The 24,744-nt window shown below is 41.2% G+C and overlaps 1 protein-coding gene across 1 annotated transcript in view; it reads left to right on the top strand.

Annotated features, from left to right (window-relative positions):
* The window catches only part of LOC105937061 (voltage-dependent T-type calcium channel subunit alpha-1I), a gene marked incomplete in the record, with an annotated part of 287,706 nt that overhangs the window by 254,036 nt on the left and 8,926 nt on the right, over window positions 1–24,744 (top strand). Inside the window, 3 exon segments of the mRNA XM_036137349.1 lie at window positions 213–334; window positions 1,246–1,695; window positions 22,466–22,606. Coding sequence (XP_035993242.1) covers window positions 213–334; window positions 1,246–1,695; window positions 22,466–22,606 — 713 coding nt within the window.

Below are 24,744 nucleotides of genomic sequence, written 5' to 3'. Positions count from 1 at the left end.
TGGTAATTGTACATATACTAAGCTGGTTAGTATCATTTTAAATGATCTTTTTAGCTTTTATTCTGCCATATCACCACTTGGGTGTAAAGAAAGGTGTAAATAAAACAAAACACTGTGCTTATTTGGACATAGTTTCTGATATTACATCACATTATGTGAGAGCAACCAACTTTTCTTTTGTTTTTGTTTATTGTCCTTATGTCTCCTTCTAGTGTGCAATGCTGACTACCCATGTGAGGGAATGAGCCGCCACGCTACATTTGAAAACTTTGGAATGGCCTTTCTTACGCTCTTCCAAGTATCAACAGGTGACAACTGGAATGGCATCATGAAGGTACGTGAGTCTGGGTAAAATCAGTACTCTATCTTCATCTTGAAGTGTTTATATTGATGTTTTATTTACACTTTCTTAATATCATGTAATTTGAAGCATATAATCAAGAGTCTTTATTCACATTTACAGTTAATTATGTTTTATGTAAAAACTTTCTGAATTTCTTAGTTAGATACGATTGTTAACCTTAATGAAAGTTTCCATCCCGTCTAAAATAAACTTTCAAATGTGTTGTCATTCACTTGCTTTTGGTGGATAATAGCTTTGACTAAACCCACAGCCCCGTAATGCTATTTAAAAAAGATCAACAGAAACAGGACATTATGTTGAGTAAAGTTCACATTCATATAGTGTTTGCTTTGCAATGATGTTTTGGACAAAATTCAGCAGATCCTTTTACATGCCTATGGGTATCCCTTTAATCAGCCTGGATAGTTACAGACAAGGCATTTAACATTTGAGTAGATGTTACTGGATGGGTTGTTGTCTATTTGTGGAGTTGAAGTTGGTGGGGTTGTCTCCCAATGCATTATGATTATTGTAATAGATAATCTTGAGCTCAAACCTCAATGTTTTGTAATAATTTAAATCAAAAGAGGAGTAAAATCCAAAATTTTTAAGAAGTGCCAATGTATAGAAAACTAATCAAACCATTTTCTCTTCATTGCAATGTTGAACTTATTTTAAGGTTTCACTTGGCTGACGCACCCAACTAATTAAAATTTTGCAAAAAAGCTTATTCCTGATTTTTTTTAACCAAGGCTTAAATCTTTCCAGTTCTACAATTAACCTTTCATTGTAAATGATTACGTATATAAATCTACTCTTCATATCTCATAGCCTTGCCTAGTTTCTTCTTTTTTATACATTCTTTACTCTTTTCCTCTGAAGTATTTTCCTCTTGTTGATAGGATACTCTGAGGGAGTGCCCACCAGATCATCCTGGAACCGACTATGGCTGCCATGCTGGACTGCAGTTCATCTCTCCACTGTACTTTGTGTCATTTGTGCTCACAGCTCAGTTTGTCCTGATAAATGTGGTTGTTGCTGTGCTTATGAAGCACCTGGATGACTCCAACAAGGAAGCACAGGAGGATGCGGAGATGGATGCAGAAATTGAACTGGAGCTGGCTCAGGGAGGCCTCTGCTGCATGATGGGAGGCATCGGAGCCATCGCCGGAGCTACAGGTGGGGCTGCGGCTGGGGCAGGCCTAGGCGGAGCAGTAACCGGGGCGATTGCGGCAGGGACAGTTGGCGGTCCGAGTAGCGCAGTAATGGCTCCACTGCGAGATGGAGGAGGAGGCAGCTCAGCTAACGAGGGACCCACTCACCCTCGATGTCGGCTCTATTCTCCTTCTCAGGTAAGTGGAATTTCAAGCTATCAAGAAAATGATGTCTACAGCCGCACTTTTCTTTTTAAACATTCTGACTACAGCTCTTTAAGGGGAAGTCCGTCTTAATGTTTGCAATCATAAAGATAAGGACGACAACTCAGAGTACATTAGCATTACATCAGATTTTACCTTAATATTTGCGTTCAGATATTTCAGGAGACAAATAAAAACCTTGAAGCAACTTATCTCAACTTTTTTTTTTATACATGTGGCCCTGTATGTGTTTCTGTTATGTCTATACAAAATAGGTGGCCATGAAAACAATCAAACTGTACTTTTCGTGCATTTTTATAGAATAGAGTTTTTGGCTGGTTCAGTTGTGAACAGTCGCAGCTAAAGTGCAGCAAAAAGATTGTGTAAATTGTTATTAACTGAGCAATTTAAGAACAAATTGTAGCTGGATATTTCTGTTTTGATTTTTTTCAGGGCTTTCTTAACTTTTTCATAGCAACAATTGTTCCTTTACTGGACAGGCTATTTGGGGCTGAACAGCAACTGGAGTTTTCCTTTACTAACATGAAATATGTATGACCTATTTTAACAAATACAATATGTTGACTCAAAACCATGCTTAAAGCCATGCATGGGACCCCTGCACACAGATTTGCTTTGATGTTAAATAGGGGTTGTCTGTGTTCTAAAAATACCATCAAAGAATGCCCTGCCTATGTTGAGTTTCATTCCTCAGCTGCCTGATTGATCCAGCTCAAACAGCGAGAGTGCACAAGCTACTTGTATACTCACAGTAGTTTGAAATGATTAAGCACCTGAAAAAGTGATTAGGAACTCTAGGAAGATTGTGAGCAAGTTCAAAATTAAAGAAGCAAATAAACCAAGACGCTAATGTAGAAATACAGAGAAAGGAGTGAAAACAGGAGAAAGGCGGGAGCAACATTTGGAAGGAAATGAAACAAATGAATATGATGGCAAAAGGCAATGCTTTAAGAAAAAAACAGAGGAGATGAAGAGATTGTTGACCCAAGTGAATGAGTTGGCTGTTGAAGGAAAGAAAACCGTGCATGAAGGTGGGACTGTATCAAGATAGAAGTCTATGGTTAATTGCAGAGCAGGAGTGGGACTCATTTTTAGCCCTGGAGTTTAATGCCTCAGACTGTCCCACTTAAGATAACGACCTATTATTATTAAAAAATATGGAGATTTATTTCATATTTCATCATATTCCCTTTCACTTGAGAGCTTTGTATATTTACCATCTTTCCAAAAAAAGGTAAAAATCAAAGCAACTGGACTTGTTTTCCGTAGTTGAAGACGTTTCGCTTCCTCTCCCGGAAGCTTTCTCAATTCAAAAAGTCACTTTTTGAATTGAGAAAGCTTCCGGGAGAGGAAGCGAAACGTCTTCAACTACGGAAAACAAGTCCAGTTGCTTTGTTTTTTACCTTTTTTTGGAATGACCATGACCTGGATGACTGAGAATCTTCACCAGCATTTACCATCTTATTTTGATTATTCAAAAAATAGATATATTGTTTGGGTATATTGTTGGGGGGGCTTTTTCGCGGCTCTAGTGGCTTGCTTTTTATGAAAGTAGGCTGACAGGAAGGGGAGGGGAAGAGGGGGAGAGACATGCGGCATTTATCATATCATTTTATCGTTATCTTGAAAAAGTCCTTAGCATGATAAGAATTTGGATTTATCTTGACAACAATAAAATCCAACTTGTGGTGTCTGGAAAAAATAACGTCCAGTATTGTCAGGATTGATCCTCATTCTCCAGTGTTGGTTTATTAAGAGCATCAATAATTATCAATAAATCATAATTAAATGCATATGATAAAATTATAATCAAATGCATTTAATGTGTGCAGTTAGGTAATAAGGTGGTGCTTGTTACAAAGCCAATTCAGTTTTGTGCATGTAGTGCTGAATCATCTAACATCTCAGGGCACTATTCATACAAAACAGCACCATACTCTTTATTATATTAATTCTAATATTCACTAAATGAGTAATCCTACCTGCCAACTCAGGACTTGTGGGCTCATCGCTGGTATGTGGTGCTGTATCTTACGTCTGACTCTCAGGGGCTAGAAGACAAAAAATCCCAGTTGTGTGGCATTGCATCATACTATTATTTAAACTATATAACATAATCACATATCAGCCATATCACCAACACGTCTTTCTTCCACCTCCGCAACATCGCCCACCTCCGTTCATCCCTCTCCCAGTCTACAGCTGAAATCCTCATGCATGCCTTCATCACCTCCAGACTCGACTACTGCAATAGCCTCCTCTATGGTCTTCCCTTCAGTCATCTCCAAAACTTACAATACATACAGAATTCTGCTGCCCGCCTACTCACCCACAGCCGGTCCGGAGATCACATCACCCCTGTCCTCCAAGAGCTTCACTGGCTCCCTGTCCAATACCGTATCCACTACAAGCTTCTTCTCCTCACCTACAAGTCCCTTCATAATATGCCCCCTCCATATCTGACTGACCTCCTGAAACCCCACCTCCCCTCCCGCTCCCTCCGCTCAGCAGACACCAACCTCCTCACACCCATCACCAGCACCAAACACCGGACCCTAGGGGACTGAGCCTCCGCTGCTGCTGCCCCCACCCTTTGGAACTCACTGCCCCAAACCATCAGGAAATCAGACTAATTACAGAGCACTGCGCATGTTCCACAATTTATAGTCTCATACACACAAATGGCGTCAGTGAAGAGGCCCATCTGACCACAAGGTCCATTTTTATTAAGGCAAAAACAATAACCTGTAATGCTTCTCCTGTCACTCTGATCAGTTGCCCAGTCTGCATCGCTAATTTTCTCCTCACTCTTCTTAAAGCATAACCTCTTGTCCAATGTCCCTTTCAAGTATCTCAACACACGTTTTGCTGTTATCAAATTACACTCTGTTGGCTGTGACAAACATTGTGAGAGCTTACTTACAACCCAACTAAGATCAGGCCTTGTGCATGTCCTTAGATATATTAAGCTTCCTACAGGCTCACGATACGTTTTTGGGTCTACAAGTTCACTTTCACACTCAAAGTTTAACTTCTGTTCACATGGAGTGCATCTAGTACCGCATTCAGACATACCAAATCTCAAGTATTTTTATTATTTGGTTCATTTTTATTTCACCATCTGTCTGTGTAAAGTCAAAGCCCAATAAATGTCTAAGTGTCCCCATGTCTTTCATCTTAAACTTTGCTTTCAGCATGTCTTTAACACTTTCCATTGGAAAATCCTCACTTGTTGCTGTAACGAGCAGGTTCAACACCTTTCCTGACCCATTTCATCGTCGTCATTTGACGTTTCAAACCACAAGTTCATTTTATTGAAAAAGCTGCCAATTTTTGCACATTTAGCAGCGGCTGTTTTCAGAGCTTTCCACTTAAATTCTAGCTTTCTTTGTGTGCCCTTTTCTCTCTCTACTCTTCATCTTTCAAACACCATTGACCGAGAGCTCTGAAGTCAGGGTATATCAAATGAAATAAAAAGAAAAAAAAGAAAATGGTTGCCCGTGGAGGTGGAAATAGCTCAGGAATATTGTAGCGTACGTACACTGTAGTGTCATGACTGAACAGTAAAAACAAAACAAAAAAAATGAGAGAGAGATCAATGGCCATTGCAGCCCAAATGACCGGCCCAAAGGAAATTGTCCCAGTTCTTCCGATTAGCCACTCCAGGCCTGGTTAAATGATAGAGATTAAATTATCAGAATTACTTGGCTGGTCTCATATCCATGGATTCTGTAAAGCTTTGACATGTATATACCAATTTAAATGAGAAGTTGTTAGATCAGCTTTTTATTTTTAGTATGATTTCTTTGGACAGATCATAATTAAGTATTCACGTTACAAGTGGAGGTCACATCACACCATTTAATACGAGAGACTGACATGGAAAATGAGGTTTACTAAAGACAGAATGTCGGTACGTGATAAAAATCACTCACTCTCTCAGCCTGCATGAAACAGACATACAAAATATTCTTTTATATTTAAATAGAGCTTAATACATTTTGTGCTTCGTCTGACGTAATGTTTGAACATCTCACTGAGAATGAAATATGCTAACTTTAAGTATTCCTTACTTACTAACTGTGTCCACACTTCTTTAATTACTGCAGACTGATAATGCTTATTTATAGCATGTTCACTGGCTGAAAGAAGTTTGGATTCTTGAGTTTAGAACCTGCCAGTTACTGGTCAGAGCTAAAGAAGCTGGGAAATGCTAGATTTTAATCACCAGCTAATTTCTTTATGCATTTCAAATAATGGGAATCGGAAATAATGGGAATCCTTTAAAGCTTGCATTTTCATTCTTGTCAGTTGCAGAGCTGGCAAATCTGACTTTGTGAGTGGGTGGCAACAAAGTTCCGAATGAAGGTGATTCTCTGATAAATAATTAAATTCAATTTTATATTGAATTGCTTTTATTCTGATTTATTTTCCTATCTTTTAATAATGTAAAGCACTTTGCATTGTCTCTGTACTGAATTGTGCTATATAAATAAATTTGCCTTGCCTTTATTTATATAGCGCCAATTCATGAAACATGGCATCTCGAGGCACTTGACAAAGTCAAATTCAATCATATTATAGAGATTGGTCAAGAATGTCCTATATAAGGGAACCAGTTGATAGTCATCTAAACATTTGGGTGATAGTTGTATTGAGTAATTTCTAATTAGAAGTGAAATTAAAATATAAACAGATCTTTACACTTGCTTTGCTTAATGAAAATGTTAAACTTAAAGACAACACCTTTTTTCAAAAGCAGTTTTTGTAACACGCTAACTCTTGCAAGAATCCTCTGTTAAACAGAAAGAATTTGCAAAATAAAACAGCATATATTTCTAAAATTGGCACCATGTTGTCTGGATAAAACACTGCTTACTGCTCCCATGTTTTGTTTCATTGTCTTGTTTGATGATGGACAGGAAAAGAACAATTGCTCTATCAGGGCGTTTTTGGTAAAAGCAAATGGAAGCAGCAGGTGAGGGATATTTTAATAAGTGAATAAAAGATCAAGAAAATATGTAATGAAAAAAATTATTAAAGAAAATCAGAAATGAAACCGGTCTTTGACATTAACAGCAGCAGCAGAGGTTGGGATTCATTTATGGCTTTACAATAATGTTTTACTTTATCTTTTTAATTATGTAGAAATGCTCATTGTGTCCGCTTTGAGTAATCCTGGCTGAGACAATTTGCAGTTAACCTACTGAACTGTAAAGAATTAATTCCTGGCATGTTGCTCTGTTTTACTGCTCGGTTTTTACTGCTATGTTCCATTTACTGTCTGTTATGCATTCCCCCTACCCACACTGCCTGGCTTCATGAATCCAAGTAGTTTATTTTGGCTTCAACTAAAATAGAGCTGAGTTTCAATATGTTCTCAGAAATGCAACTCTGAAATGCGCGCAAATATAGCCAAATCTCACCTAACAGTACTTTGGCATGTCACCAAACTGGGTTTGTTTGGTAATTATGTGAATTATTTATTTTTTTAATCTGAGAGAAAACGTGAAAACCCTGAAGTAAACTTTGGAGCCTGTTTGTGTGGAGCTTGTATTGTGTTCTTTTAGGTAGGCCTGGCTTTTCCCCTACAGTCCTCACATGTGCATTGTAGATTAATTGTTAAGGTCATACTCACTGTTGGTAGTGTCGGTAGAGTGGGAAAGTATATTCTTGTGTCTATAGCCCTTTTTGCACAGCGGATTAACCATACTAGCACAAAAATGAAGTCCTTGTTAAGCTAAAAGTCCTTCTCCTTGTTATTTCAAAAAGACCGAACTGGCATCATCAAAAAATCTGTTTAGCAAAGATACTAAATACGTCCTGTGATCTCATTGCTCTGCATTTTATGACAGCAATATGACCAAAGTATGGCTCTTAAACCCCAAAAACATTCAGAACTATTTTTACATCCATCCAGCGATTGTCTGTACCTGCTTAGCTGTGCAGGTTCTGGGCAGAAGGTTGCCTATTTCCAACAGTCATTAGAGAGACGATATAAAGAGACAGTCATTAGAGAGATTTGTCCAGGGTACACCCTGGACAGGACAACATAGAGACTCACAAGAAAGACATCCATAGACATACATACTCATACCCAAGGGCAATTTGGAAAGACCAATTAAGTCATGTTTCTGGACTGCGAAAAGAAGCTAGAGTACCCGGAGAAAAGACCCCAGGCCGGGAGCCCCCACCATCTATTAATTTCAACATCATATCATAAAACATATACTTATAAATTGGTACTTGGTGCTGTATCTTATAAATTATGCAGCTGCAAATCATGAGCATGAAGGTGCATTGTTTGTATAATGTATTATTTGACTTCAGGTCACTCTGCCCATTTGCTAATTCATATCTCCATTTTCTGCCTATGAATCACCATTATCCTCTGGCCTGCTTTCATTCTGAACCTTTAAACAAACCATTTTGTAGCCTATGAACACTATTGCCAAAACAATTGGCTTGTTGGCCTTCACACACATATGAACTGAGTGACAGCCCCATCCTTAATCCATTGGGTTTGATATGATTGGCACTCCCTTTGGCGTTATAACAGTTTCAAATCGTCTGGGAAGGTCTTCCACAAGGTTTAGGAGTGTGTTTATGGGAGTTTAATACGGCTCTTCAAGAAGAACATTTGTGAGGTCAGATGCTAATGTTGGGAAGGAAGGCCTGGCACTTCAGATTAATCCTGATTGAGTGTTGTGAGGCCGAGGTCAGGTGTCTGTGCAAATCAGTCAAGTTTCTCCACATCAAATTCTCTCATCCATGTCTTTATAGACTTTGCTTTGTGCCCTGGTGCAAAGTCTTGCTAGAAGAAGAAGTGGTGATTCCTAAACTGCTCCAACAGAGTTGAAATTGAAATTTGACCAAAATGTGTCGTTAAGGTGCAGCGTTGAGTACTAATCACTGAACTAATGGGCCAAGTCCAGAACTGGTTTTTAGCTGTTTTTGGTCTCTTAAGGCTGTGTGTAATGTGGAAGTATGTAGCTATTGGCTCTACAGAAAGTTGGAAACCTCTGTGTTTTATATGCCTCTGAATCTACTCTGTAATTTTACTGTTCTTTACCAATTCATAGCTGATTTGGTGTCAATTATATTATAAGTGGAAAAGACTTGTACTACCAGTTGACTGCAGAGTATCTAGTCGTGAGAAGAGCTCACAACTGAGCTTAATACACAGTAGGCATCTTGTCATGAGTCATCCATGAATTATGATAAACAATCAAAAATGTTCAAATGTCACGCTTTATTCATATGCTATACTTCTGAGCATCTTATATTGCAAATATTACTGTCCCTCTGAAACGTAGTTTAGCCATTTGATGCATATATATTATGACATATTCTAACTCCTGATCAAACCAAAATAACTTTTTAGTGACATTCTGAATGTACATATCACTAACAGGAGCTTCATGAACACATTTCCTTACAATACACTTTAAATAGAGTAGAGGAAACTGCTTTGGACTATAAACTCTCAAAGCATTCCTGGGGCGGGTAGTAACTAATGTGTGGTTGACAGAACTTCCTTGAGGCCAACTCTTCTCCATAGCGTCATCAAATTTTGCCCAATCCCAAAGATTTTGCTTCAAGTAAAGAAGCTGTGGTTCTTTTGACCACCTGGTACTTGTCTGCTGTTTCAGAAGCCCTAATCAACAACCGAGCCCTAAGTGACTCCATCAGTTGGACATCTTTCATCACTAACGGTGTCAACTTCTGATTGCTGTTGCAACAGACACTGATAACCTTCAGGCTTCAACCATGTCTGCAACAGAGATCCTAAACCCAACCCAAACAACCCCAAACACTAAACTCACACCTTTGGGTGTGAGTTTAGTGTTTTCCAATGGGGTCCTCAATCAAAAGCTTTGTTTACCGTTACTACTCATTTGAGTTCACTTTATCTGTTGAGCAGCCCCACCATCAGAGCAGTCCCTCTAATCGCAAGTTTCCAGAACACATGGTCCTGTTGATTCAGTCATAGTTTACTCTATTAGGCTTTGAAATCCAACTCATCCTCTGAGCCAATTTTAGACACTGCTAAAACTCGAAACCCTGGACAGCATAAGCTCAAGGATCATAGGAATAATCAAAGTTCTTCACAACATTATGGTGGCAATTAAAGGAGCAATAAGCAGAATGTCATCATTTTAGATAGAAATAACAAAAAAATAGTGATGTGGAGAACTAAAGATATTTTTTGAGAGATGAACTATGATATGACCCGATCACACACCATCTCTCTGTGTTGTTCTCCAGTCTCGTTTACAAAGCCCAGCTGGCCACACATGCCCGTATGGCCATGTAAATCTCTACCACTCACGGCCTAGCCCCACCCTACCCATAAAATGCCACTGTCAGAGCAGTGTAGCATAGAAGCAAAATGGAGTAGAACATCTCCAGCGGATTTAAAACGTTCTCTTGCTAACATAAATATTTCAATAAGTTACTTCTTCACAAGACATGTTCCTCCGAAAGGTGATGCTGTTTTGCAGCGTATTTATACTTTGCAAATATGCACATACAAGGCGACAGGTGAGGGGGTGAGGGGGAAGGGGGTGCTGGGTCTCAGCTGGAGTGGAGGTAGAGAGAGGCATGGCTTATCACACATCTTTTTCTGGTCTACAGACAGTGCTCAACAGCCGGCCTAGTGATGAAATGTTGCTTATTTCTCTTTTGAGTTAACTTATATATAAATATACTGCATTTTCCCAGACCAAACGTAATAATTTAGTTCCTCTGTGTTTGCCACATCAGCATTACTGTCAAGGACTTGAGTGAGCTATTGAAACCGACTTTGTCAAAAAGAATGACAAAGCCGAAAAAAAAAGGTTTTCCGGCTTGGAACACTGAAAAAGCATGCTCTACCTATTAGTTGTCAATGACTCTAATCAGATTGCTTTATGGAGCTCCATCAGCAAAAATACTGAACACTGTGATCTGTGAACCTCGTGAACCTGAATAACCTTTCATACTGTAGTTCACTGCCAAGAGATTAACTTTGTCACCCATCAGAAAGAATGACATTGACTCAATGGGGGAGCAGGCAGGGATGAAAAAAACAGCAATAGACGCTCTCACTGGAGGCAAAACAGTGAATTGTGAGTGGGTGGCAGGCTCTCCTACAGGCTCATTGTGTATATAGCTCTTTGTCAGCTCACTGGTATTTTTAACTTTGCAAGATTAAAAAGAGAAATCAAAATGGAAAGTGAAGACCTCTCTTGTTGTGCTTTTTTAACATCACTTTGTTTTCAGGAATTATTCTGATTCCGATTCTGATTTGTAAGCAAACAGCCATCTCAGAGTTAAAGCACAATCTATACTGAGATTAACAGGTTTTCAAAGCAAGGGTTCCCAACCTCTTTTCCCCACAGACATATATGAACATTATCTAGATCAAAAAGGAGGGGGAATTGGCTTGTGTCATGTCTTAATAGTGGTGAGGGGAGTAGCTCATCTAATAACAGAGGATCCAGTTTTTCAAATTGAAATTACTGTCCTTAAATGATTGTCAGTGCCACAGAAATTACAGAATTGTTTGTTTTTTTCTCTACGGCTCGATATGATAGAAAACATGGTCCGGTAACGGTCTGTGCCCTGGTGGTTAAGGACCTCCATTATAGAATAATAATATAAGATGAACCTTTTGCAAGAAAGTCCAGAAATAATAGTAATACATGTTAAAATAAGAATTACAAACGTCTGTCATTGCTGTGTAATTATAGACATAAGACCGGATGTGTGGAATCCCAGCTGCACACATAGCCTACATTTAAACTTGTACTTAAAACATGTATCTGCACCTTTTGCAATACCTTATATCTAAGCAAAACACTTACAAAAGTAAGAACAATGTTGTTTTAAGATGTCTGTTCAATATGTCATGCTCTAGCATCAGTAATCTGTGTTGTTTGTCTGTGTTTTTTTTGTAATCCTCCAAAAAACTATCACATTCCAACCAAGCAGACCCACATTGGTGTAAATTAGAAGATTTGCTTGACTTTGAATAAGGAAAATAAGCAACACCAGTACATTAATATGGTAACGAGAACTGCATTGCCACCTTTATTAATTTAAGTTACAGTCTCTGTCTGTCTTGTATCGGGCTGTACTGAGAAAAAGTAAAATGGAAGGAAAAGGGAAATTCATTGAGGGGGGTACACAAGATATTTTGATTTATATTTTACAATAATTGAATGGCCAAAGAAATAGTAAGCAGATTGAATTCCAATCAAATTTAACACAACCAAATCAACAAAAATATTGTCCTTATTCCATATCATCACTGTCAGACTCAGTATGATATGTTAAAAATGCATTTCAATTGAATAGAATAGAAAACCATTGAAATGTATGTATTCCGTCCGTCCGTCCGTCCGTCCGTCTTCTTCCGCTTATCCGGGGTCGGGTCGCGGGGGTAGCAGCTTCAGTAGGGAGGCCCAGACGTCCCTCTCCCCAGCCACTTGGGCCAGCTCCTCAGGAGGAATCCCAAGGCGTTCCCAGGCCAGCCGGGAGACATAGTCCCTCCAGCGTGTCCTGGGTCTTCCCCTGGGCCTCCTCCCGGTGGGACGTGCCCGGAACACCTCACCAGGGAGGCGTCCAGGAGGCATCCTGACCAGATGCCCGAGCCACCTCAACTGGCTCCTCTCGACGTGGAGGAGCAGCGGCTCTACTCTGAGTCCTCCCCGGATGACTGAGCTCCTCACCCTATCTCTAAGGGAGAGCCCAGACACACTACGGAGAAAACTCATTTCAGCCGCTTGTATCCGGGATCTCGTTCTTTCGGTCACGACCCAAAGCTCGTGACCATAGATGAGGGTAGGAACGTAGATCGACCGGTAAATCGAGAGCTTCGCCTTTTGGCTCAGCTCTCTCTTCACCACAACGGATCGGTACAGCGCCCGCTTCACAGCAGACGCTGCACCAATCCGCCTGTCGATCTCCCGCTCCATCCTCCCCTCATTCGTGAACAAGACCCCAAGATACTTGAACTCCTCCACTAGGGGCAGCACATCCTCCCCAACCCGGAGAAGGCACTCTACCCTTTTCCGGTTCAAGACCATGGTCTCGGATTTGGAGGCACTGATCTTCATCCCGGCCGCTTCGCACTCGGCTGCGAACCGCTCCAGTGAGAGCTGTAGATCACGTCCTGATGAAGCCAATAGGACCACGTCATCCGCGAATAGCAGAGATGCAATCCTAAGGCCACCAAAACGGATCCCCTCAACACCTTGGCTGCGCCTAGAAATTCTGTCCATAAAAGTTATGAACAGAATCGGTGACAAAGGGCAACCTTGGCGGAGTCCAACTCTCACCGGAAACGAGTCCGACTTACTGCCGGCAATGCGGACCAGACTCTGACACCGGTCGTACAGAGACCTGACAGCCCTTATTAAAGGGTCCGGTACTCCATACTCCCGGAGTACCCCCCACAGGATCCCCCGGGGGACACGGTCGAATGCCTTCTCCAGATCCACAAAACACATGTAGACTGGTTGGGCAAACTCCCATGCCCCCTCAAGAATCCTGCTGAGGGTATAGAGCTGGTCCAGTGTTCCACGGCCAGGACGAAAACCACACTGCTCTTCCTGAATCCGAGATTCGACTATCCGACGGACCCTCCTTTCCAGAACCCCTGAATAGACCTTACCAGGGAGGCTTAAGAGTGTGATTCCCCTGTAGTTGGAACACACCCTCCGGTCCCCCTTTTTAAATAGGGGGACCACCACCCCAGTCTGCCAATCCAGAGGAACTGCCCCCGATGTCCACGCAATGTTGCAGAGCCGCGTTAACCAACACAGCCCCACAACATCCAGAGCCTTAAGGTACTCAGGGCGAATCTCATCCACCCCCGGGGCCTTGCCACCGAGGAGCTTTTTAACAACCTCGGCAACCTCAGCCCCAGAGATGGGAGAACCCGACCCAGAGTCCTCAGGCTCTGCTTCCTCAATGGAAGACGTGTTGGTGGGATTAAGGAGGTCTTCGAAGTATTCCGCCCACCGACGCACGACGTCCCGAGTCGAGGTCAGCAGCACACCACCCCCACTGTAAACAGTGTTGGTACTGCACTGCTTCCCCCTCCTGAGACGCCGGATAGTGGACCAGAATCGCTTCGAAGCCGTACGGAAGTCTTTCTCCATGGCCTCTCCGAACTCTTCCCACGCCCGAGTTTTTGCCTCGGCGACCAGCCGAGCCGCCTGCCGCTTCGACTGCCGGTACACATCAGCTGCTTCCGGAGTCCCACAGGCCAAAAAAGCCCAGTAGGACTCCTTCTTCAGCTTGACGGCTTCCCTCACCGCTGGTGTCCACCAGCGGGTTCGAGGGTTGCCGCCGCGACATGCACCGACAACCTTGCGGCCACAGCTCCAACTAGCCGCCTCAACAATAGAGCCGTGGAACATGGTCCATTCAGACTCAATGTCCCCCGCCTCCCTCGGGACGTGTTTAAAGTTCTCCCGGAGGTGGGAGTTAAAGCTCCGCCTCACAGGGGAGTCTGCCAGACGTTCCCAGCAAACCCTCACAGTGCGTTTGGGCCTGCCCGGTCGGACCGGCTTCCTCCCCCGCCATCGGAGCCAACTCACCACCAGGTAGTGGTCGGTGGAGAGCTCCGCCCCTCTCTTCACCCGAGTGTCCAAGACATACGGCCGCAGGTCAGATGAAACGACAACAAAGTCGATCATTGAACTGCGACCTAGGGTGTCCTGGTGCCAAGAGCACATATGGACACCCTTATGCTTGAACATGGTGTTTGTGATGGACAATCCATGACGAGCACAGAAGTCCAACAACAAAACACCACTCGAGTTCAGATCAGGTGGGCCATTCCTCCCAACCACGCCCCTCCAGGTCCCACTGTCATTGCCCACGTGAGCGTTGAAGTCCCCCAGCAAAACGAGGGAGTCCCCAGGAGGGGCACTCTCCAGTACCCCTTCCAAGGACTCCAAAAAGGGTGGGTAATCTGAACTGCTGTTTGGCGCATAAGCGCAAACAACAGTCAGAACCCGTCCCCCCACACGAATGCGGAGGGAGGCCACCCTCTCGTTCACCGGGGAAAACCCCAACGTGCAGGCACCGAGATGGGGGGCAACCAGTATGCCAACCCCAGCTCGGCGCCTCTCACCATGGGCAACTCCAGAGTGGAAGAATGTCCAGCCCCTCTCAAGGAGACTGGTTCCGGAGCCAGAGCGGTGCGTCGAGGTGAGTCCGACTATCTCTAGTCGGAACCTCTCAACCTCGCACACAAGCTCAGGCTCCTTCCCCACCAGAGAGGTGACATTCCACGTCCCAAGAGCCAGCTTCTGCAGCCGAGGATCGGAACGCCAAGGTCCCCGCCCTCTACTGCTACCCGTTGCACAATGCACCCGACCCCTTTGGCCCCTCCGACAGGTGGTGAGCCCATTGGAAGGGGGACCCATGTTGCCTCTTCGGGCTGAGCCCGGCCGGGCTCCATGGGCAAAAGCCCGGCCACCAGACGCTCGCCAACGTGCCCCACCTCCAGGCCTGGCTCCAGAGTGGGGCCCCGGTGACCCGCGTCCGGGCGAGGGAACACGAGGTCCAATAATATTACTCATCATTCAATTCAATTCAATTCAATTCAATTTTATTTATATAGCGCCAAATCATGAAACATGTCATCTCAAGGCACTTTACAAAGTCAAGTTCAATCATATTATACAGATTGGGTCAGATTATACAGATTGGTCAAAAATGTCCTATATAAGGAAACCAGTTGATTGCATCAAAGTCCCGACAAGCAGCAGTCACTCCTGGGGAACCGTAGAGCCACAGGGAGAGTCGTCTGCATTGTACATGGCTTTGCTGCAATCCCTCATACTGAGCAAGCATGAAGCGACAGTGGGAAGAAAAACCACCCATTAACGGGAAGGAAAAACCTCCGGCAGAACCGGGCTCAGTATGAACGGTCATCTGCCTCGACCGACTGGGGTTACAGAAGACAGAACAGAGACACAACAAGACAGACAAAAAAGCACAGAAGCACACATTGATCTAGTAATCTGTTCTACATTAGATGGTAGTAGCGGGTGAGCCGTCTTCTCTGGATGATGTCACAGTTAACAGAACGCCAGACCAGCTGTACCTACTATGAAGAGAAAAGAGAGAGAGCAAAAAGTTAAAAGCTGAAATGACGACAGTCATTTCAATGTAATACAATGCAAAACTGGAGAACAGTAGACTGAAGAACAGTAGAAATCAGTAGAGTGAGAAAATTAGACCCTGATGTCCTCCAGCAGCCTAGGCCTATCACAGCACAACTATAGAGATAGCTCAGGGTATGAGCCACTCTAACTATAAGCTTTGTCAAAAAGGAAAGTTTTAACATTAGTCTTAAAAATAGATAGGGTGTCTGCCTCACGGACCAAAACTGGGAGTTGGTTCCACAGGAGAGGAGCCTGATAGCTAAAGGATCTGCCTCCCATTCTACTTTTAGAGACTCTAGGAACCAGCAGCAGACCTGCAGTCTGAGAGCGAAGTGCTCTGTTAGGAACATACGGGGTAATCAGAGCTCTGATATATGGTGGAGCTTGATTATTAAGGGCTTTATACGTTAGAAGGAGAATTTTAAATTCTATTCTTGATTTAACAGGAAGCCAATGAAGGGAAGCTAAAATTGGAGAAATATGATCCCTCTTGTTGATTTTCATCAGAACTCTTGCAGCAGCATTTTGAATCAGCTGAAGACTTCGAACTGCATTTTGTGGACTTCCTGATAGTAAAGAATTACAATAGTCCAGCCTTGAAGTAACAAATGCATGGACTAGTTTTTCAGCATCACTCCTGGACAGAATGTTTCTAATTTTGGCGATATTCCGGAGGTGAAAAAAGGAAACTCTGGAAACCTGTTTAATATGGGATTTAAATGACATGTCTTGGTCGAAAACAACACCAAGATTTTTAACTTTATTACCAGAGGCCAAGTTAATGCCATCCAGATTAAGGGATTGATTAAGAACTTTATTTTTTGAAGACTCTGGCCCAAAGATTACAACTTCTGTCTTGTCAGAATTTAAATGCAGGAAATTTAAAGTCATCCAGCTTTTGATGTCATCAAGACATGACTGCAGTCGAAGTAACTGATTGGATTCATCAGGATTTATGGATAAATATAGCTGAGTGTCATCAGCATAACAGTGGAAATTAATCCCATGCTGTCTGATAATTTTGCCAATCGGAAGCATATATATAGTAAATAGAATTGGTCCAAGGACTGAACCCTGTGGTACTCCACAAGTGACCCTAGAGTTTGAGGAAGATTTATTATTAACATGAACAAACTGGAATCTGTCCGACAGATAAGATTTAAACCAGCCTAATGCTTTTCCCTTAATCCCTACAGTATGCTCAAGTCTTTGTAGGAGAATATTGTGATCAACTGTATCAAATGCAGCACTGAGATCTAACAGGACAAGTATAGACACAAGTCCATTATCTGAGGCCATGAGAATATCATTAGTGACCTTCACCAGAGCTGTTTCAGTGCTATGATGAGCTCTGAAGCCTGACTGAAACTCCTCAAGTAGGTCATTACTTTGTAAATGTTCACATAGTTGATTAGCAACTACTTTCTCAAGAATTTTAGATAAGAAAAGAAGATTAGATATAGGTCTGTAATTTACTAACTCATCTTGATCAAGAGATGGTTTCTTAAGTAAAGGTTTAATAACAGCTACTTTAAAAGCCTGTGGTACATATCCATTTACCAAGGATACATTAATCATGTCTAAAATAGGACCACTGATCAGAGGGAATACCTCCTTAAACAACTTGGTTGGGATTGGGTCTAACATACAGGTAGAAGGTTTAGATGAAGCTAAAATTTTAGATAGCTCAGAAAGCTCTACTGCTTTTAAACAGTTCAGACACTGCGCAGGTTCTAAGGATTCCTCCAATGCTGCCTCACTTACTGAGGATGAGGTAATCATGTTTGGGAGGATGCCAATTATTTTATTTTTAATGGAATCAATTTTATTTATGAAGAATCCCATAAAATCATTACTGCTAAGAGCTAAGGGAATGGATGGATCAACAGAGCTGTGACTCTGAGTAAGTTTGGCAACTGTACTGAAGAGAAATCTAGGATTATTCTTATTCTCCTCAATTAATGATGAAAAATATGCTGCTCTAGCTCTGCGAAGGGTCTTGTTATACAACAATAGACTGTTCTTCCAGATTAGGTAGGATTCCTCTTGGTGTGTAGAGCGCCATTTTCTCTCCAATTTCCTAACATTGTGCTTCAAGGAACGCAGCTCTGAATTAAACCAAGGAGCCAGCTTCCTGTGAATAATCACCTTCTTTTTCAAGGGAGCTACATTGTCTAATGCAGAACGCAATGACGAAGTCATACCGTTTACAAAGACATCTATTTGTGAATTGGAAGAAACAACATTGCTGCTATCTGCAGGGCATTTCTGCAATACGGAGGATATTAAAAAGGGGACAGACTCTTTAAGTTTTGATACAGCATTATCCGATAAAGATCTACTATAATGGAACCCTCTTTTGGGGGTGGAGAATTCAGTTAGATTAAACTCAAATGTTATTAAAAAATGATCAGATAGGACAGGGTTGTGAGGAAATACTGTTAATTCTTCACAATCAATGCCATATGTCAGAACAAGGTCTAAAGTATGGAGCCGAGAGTGCGTCGGTTCATGCACATTTTGAGCAAAACCAATTGAATCTAGGATAGTTTTAAAGGCTACACTAAGGTTATCACATTCAGTGTCAACATGGATGTTAAAATCACCCACTATAATAGCCTTATCAGTATTTAACACCAAATCAGATAAGAAATCTGACAACTCATCCAAAAACTGAGTGTAAGGGCCTGGTGGACGATACAAAACAACAAACAGAAGAGGTTTTATTGCTTTGCAGCTTGGATGAGGGAAACTGAGGGTTAAATGTTCAAAAGAACTGTAGTTATTAATTGGCCTGGGACTAATTAATAAATCAGACTGAAAGATAGTTGCCACTCCTCCTCCTCTTCCCACAGATCTGGGAATGTGGAAATTTGAATAATTGGAGGGAGTTGACTCATTTATACTAACGTAGTCCTCTTGTAGCCAGGTTTCTGTGAGACAAAACAAATCAATCTGTTTATCAGAAATCAATTCATTAACTAACAAAGTCTTTGGAGGGAGAGACCTTATATTTAATAGACCACATTTAATTGTTTTATTTTTAGGTTCAAGGTGAACCGTATTGATTTTTATTAGGTTTTTATGATTTGTTCCTTTTAGATAAGTTTTTGATCTGTTAAGTTTTGGCCGTGGGAAAGACACCGTCTCAATAGGATAATGGATGGGTAACAGTACAGAAGCTGCAGAGAGGTGTGTTAAACTACGGCTCTGCTTCCTGGTCTGGACCCTGGATTGTCAGCATTTAGGAGGACTAATAAATCCGGCCAGATTTCTAGAAAGAAGAGCTGCACCATCCAAAGTAGGATGGATGCCGTCTCTCCGGATCAGACCAGGTTTTCCCCAGAAAGTTCTCCAGTTATCAATGTAGCCCACGTCGTTTTCAGGACACCACCTAGACAACCAGCGGTTGAATGATGACATGCGGCTAAACATGTCATCACTGGTCAAATCAGGCAGGGGACCAGAGAAAATTACGGAGTCCGACATTGCTTTAGCAAACTCACACACCGAAGCAACACCAACTTTAGTGACCTCCGATCGGCGTGATCGGGTGTCATTACCGCCAGCGTGAATAACAATCTTACTGTATTTACGCTTATCCTTAGCCAGCAGTTTTAGGTAAGATTCTATGTCGCCCGTTCTGGCCCCTGGCAGGCATTTAACTATGGTCCCTGGTGTCTCTAGTGCCACGTTTCTGACTATTGAGCTCCCAATAACCAGGATCGGCTTCTCAGCGGGTGTGTCGCTGAGTGGGGAAAATTTATTTGAAACGCAGACGGGTCGGTGGTGAACTGGGGGCTGAAATCTAGAGCTATGCTTCCTACGAACTGTCACCCAGCCGGCCTGCTTACCCGGCTGCTCGGGTGCTTCTGGAGGACCACTAAGTGAACTAACGCTAGGTCTATGTGGCTCCGCGCTAGCAGAGGGGCGGCTATCAGCTGGTCTTTCCATAGCACGGAGCCGGGACTCTAATTCTGACACCCTCGCCTCCAAAGCTACAAAAACACTACATTTATTACAAGTACCATTATCACTAAAGGAGGCAGAGGAATAGCTAAACATCTGACACAGAGAGCAGGAGATAAGGGGAGACTTAGTCAGAGACGGAGAAGCTGAAGTAATAGTAGGAGAGGAAGCCATTGTGGAGCTAAGGCTAGGCTAGGCTAAAGCTAGGCTAGCGCCCTTCTACCACGCCAAGAGAGCAAACCGTGAAACACGAGGAGTTCCCAAGCGTGATGTGCAGCAACAGAAAATGTTTTAAAAGTGCTTATGTGTTAGAAACAGATGTTACAGCAAAGAGATTAAAGATAAAAGCGAGAGAATCTGGAGCAACAAACCGTTGCTCACGCAGTGAAAACAGGAAGTGATACAATACGCCTTACCGCAAACAGGAAGTGACGTCATAAGGGGCATTTTGGGCTGCACTTTGTCTGGTCCCTCACCTAGGACCTGTCTGCCTTGGGTGACCCTACTAGGGGCTTAAAGCCCCTGACAGCATAGCTCCTAGGATCATTGGGACACTCAAACCCCTCCACCACGGTAAGGTGGCAGCCCAGGGAGGGGCCACCTCCCTGGGCTGTATTCCTTTTTTAGCAATTATTTTCAAAAAGTAAATGGACTAAATTTATAGAGTGGTTTTCTAGTCAACTTGACCTGAGTGCTTTACACCATAGCCACACTTATACTCGCTAATGTGCACACATTTCTACACCGATACGCAGATCGCTTGGTAACTTGGGGCCAGGGGCACATTAACATGTAACAGGAGGAACCAACCTTTCAATTGCAAGACACTACTCTACCCAGTGATCCAGACTTTATAATAAATAAAATAATTTATGATAAACAAAATAGGATCCAATAAAAAAAAGATTTAGCTTACTGCTTCAATGGAACTCAAAATGAATACAGTTAATGATGGAAAAATACCTCTAGCCAAGTATTAAATGCTTAGGCTATACAGTACATACAGATGTATGCTGACATTTATGCATTAAAACCCCTTTTTAGTGTTCTTTTATTGTATTGAGATTTTTTAAGAACATGAATTTTGGATTTCCATTATTGTAAGCTACAATCAGCAACATTATAAGAAGCGAATTTTTTAAAAATATTGCTTGACATGTTATTAATCTATGCAATATTATTTTAGTTTTCTAAATTGAATTGCTGATGAATGAAACTTGTTGAGCTGAACCTGTAGAACTTTTTCAATGATGTTGTAATTGATTGATATGTTCTTATGATATCTGAAATGTATTTCCTGCATTTTCTTTTATCTTAATATGTCAAAACAGTGGCTTCATTATGGTAGTTTCATTATACACGTGTAAGTCTTCATAAGTAGCAGAAGTGCTGCACATCCCTCTCTGTTTAAGTGCACGGGATAGAATTGATTATTCCCAGTTTGAAAAAAAGCCTGAAGATCACCCTTTATTAAATCCATTTAAACACTGTTAAGGTTGGTATTATCTTACTAACTAACCTAGTATGGAGTACCATCTAAATATTTTTAGGAAAAAAATAATGTGTATATTGAGGAAAAACAGACGTAACACAGTAGGGTTTCAGAGTGTGAAGAACCAGCAGTGAATCAAATGGGGGTCATAGTCACAGTTTACCACATGCAATGCCCCCAGCACAATCAATCAATCAAGCTGCCTCACCCCACACTGTGCATCTGCCGGCATGTGAAGCTGTGTGTCTGTTCAATGAATACTTGGGTGCTGCCAAGGATTGCTATTGTCTGTTGCACTCTTCACCTTCCACCCTTTAGCAGTCTTTTTAAGGCTATCTGGAAAAAGAAAAACAGGAGGCAAAGGTAACCACTGGAGCAACACGCAGTTTGAACTTCAAAAAAAAAAAAAAAAAAAATGAAGGGAGAGAAACGCTCAACTAATTAAAATACTTAACTATCAAACTAAAGTTCCAGGGGTTTAGAAAGAGCTTTGTAACTAAACTGCATAATGAAAACAAAGAGAAACCAGGAGCCTAACTATTAGGGGAAAAAATATTTTGACTATTTGATGTAGGGAGACAAGAAAAAATGCAATTAGACTTACAGGGGTGACATTTGTCTTGTACTTTAGCATTGTCGGAGGTAAAAGTGCGAGAGTAAGTATGATACCTGTCTTGCAGCTGCCAGTCGGAGCTGAAAATAACATCGGCTCCAACATATTGTGCTTAATTAAACAGCACTTTCAATGAAGTACTCCGCATGTTATACAGAGGAAGCAATAATGGAAGAGAACCAAAAAGAGACTGAAAGGAGAATGGTAGAAAGAATAGCTGACATTTTAGTTTTTTCACATCTGTTGCATGACACTGTTTGCAGAATTTTAGACTGTAGGGATGTCTTGAACATATGATCAGATGTTGGAATAAACCTATGGTTAAGTTAGCTTTTATTGACATTTAACAGTTGTAGATTTAATGTTCACTATTTACTACTGATAATGAATGTTTAATGAAATCTTAATTTTATGAAGTAGGATAAAGATTGTAGTAAATCAACAGTGATATTTCAGAAACTACAGTGGTGCAAATGCTTTGTTTGTTCATGTGTCCTGCAGGAGAGCCAGTGGCTGGACAGTGTGTCTCTGCTGATTAAAGACTCATTGGAAGGGGACATGATTGACAACCTCTCTGGGTCAGTTTTTCACCACTACTGCTCTTCTCCAGTCTGCAAGGACTGCAAGAGTCACCCAGAAGAGGTGAGTGTGGGATATACTGAACAAACACATTCTCTCCTTTACTCTATCTGCTATAACTAACTCATTTTGTTGACCCTGAGAATGACAGAGATGGTAGATTTATTATGTGTTTATAAATAGCAGGTCTATATATATATATATATATATATATATATATATATATATATATATATATATATATATATATATATATATATATATATATAAAGGTTAAAAAATAAAATAACTGGACTACCATTCTGAAGCTGAAGACTTCCCATCCAGGATGCTTCCTCGATTTTATAGTTCGAGCTCAAGGTTGCCGAAGCTACAATTGAAAAAAATCAAAGTGGTCGGTTGTTGGGTGTATTAACCCATACAATTCGTTACACTGCCCCCAAGCATACTACAAAAAGTATTGGAGTGGAATGTGCTGAGACATGGAGGGGGGTTTGGGATGTGAAGTGCCTCTTTTGCGTTTAAAGAGACAAGGCCAAAACAAGGTGCTTTCAGAAGCACCGTTGAACAGAGGTAAAAAAAAAAATGGGCTGTGGAGGTAAATTAATGATAAATTAAGTCCAAAGCAATGTGTAAAGGTCCTCTTTTACATTTTTCCTAGTAAATATGATTTTAATTGCCCTATTGATATGAAATTCCCACCAGTTGCCAGGTGTCAGTGATAACCAAGGCCAATCCATGTATACAATGAACTCACTGTACATTTGTCTATGAATTAGGTTATATGTAACAAATTATAGTGGCACAGAGGGTTTACTCCCTTTGTGAGAAATCTGGAAGTAACCTCAAAACGATTCTTGTTTCAAGCAGCTCATCTGATGCACTACTCAGGTGTGAGTTTAACCCATTCTTATACACAAACTCTCAGGGCCTACTTTATGCAACTTGAACGTCAGTTCTTTGCATATATTTTTAACTGGGTGCAAGCTGCTGGAGTGGGACCTTTTAGCAGCTTTCCTAAAACCAGTGAAGAGTTTCTGTGGTTATTTGTGAGAGATACTTCAAAGAAAAACAGCCTCACACCATTGGATAGCTTTTCTGTTGTTGTCGTTCTTTTGGGTTGATCTTCCTACATACATGTTTTGTGCAAAAACACCAAGTATTGAACGTTGATCTTATATGACCAAATTATATTCTCCTGGTATTTCACTGGTTTCTTTAATTGTTCCATAGCAAACTCTGAACAAGCTTCAACATATTTGTTTCAGCAGTGTTTCAGCCAGAGAACCTGTTTAGAGAGAGTTTTTAGTGAAATTATGTTCTGGAATCTCTTGAACATTCAAGAGTTTAGGGGCACATCTGTAATCAATGGCATCAGTATGTTTTGCAACAATTTATTTATTATGAGATGTTTCTTTTGTGATAACTTGGTAACGAGAAAAAAAAATAAGGGCCAACAATTGGGACTAAACTTGCTTATAAAAAAAGGCACTGGAAAAAAAAAAGGGGACAGGAATTTCTTAGAAATTTGATAATTTGATAAATTTGATCTATATCAGCTGGGTACCTTGATGTTCAAGGTGTTTTTTGCACATACCTTTGTTCATACCTCCAGAGAGAAAGTTATTTTATGCAAGAACCAACAGCAGTGATTTAAATATTTATATATAGTCTTTACCCATGGTTTAAATCAGTGGAGACTATTAAAAATAGTAATATTAGTATCTAAAGAGTTTAGGTTTATGATTAAGTGGGTTTATGTTCAATAATCATCCCTTTGTTTAAAAAAAAGGAAAATGTGACCTGCAGTCAAGGGAAAATACCGTTAAAATAGTTTTTCAGTTGTATAATTATAGTGTTTCACAACAAGAAGGTTAACAGTTCAATCTCATTGAACAATACAAGTTGTATCAAGACGATAATGTGTAGGATATGTAAATTTCCACCATACAAAATCAGTTTTCCTTCCCTTAGGGTTTCATAAATTGTGCTCTTTCTATTGTATTGTTTCCAGTCATTCTTACTGTAATATTTATTTCACTATAAAATTGGAATATAAATGTAAATTTTTGATACCTTTGATGATACGAATATTTATATGCTGTAGGGCAGAGCTCATAGCTGATAGGCCTAGTCTGACATTTCTTCAGTATATTATGGTCATGTGTGCCACAAATGTCTGGTTATAATTTTCACTCTCC

The sequence above is a fragment of the Fundulus heteroclitus genome, chromosome 5 (genome assembly GCF_011125445.2).
Source record: "Fundulus heteroclitus isolate FHET01 chromosome 5, MU-UCD_Fhet_4.1, whole genome shotgun sequence".
Lineage (NCBI taxonomy): Eukaryota > Metazoa > Chordata > Actinopteri > Cyprinodontiformes > Fundulidae > Fundulus > Fundulus heteroclitus.
The sequence above is the reverse complement of the archived record's forward strand: the minus strand, read 5'-3'. Positions and strand labels throughout refer to the sequence as shown.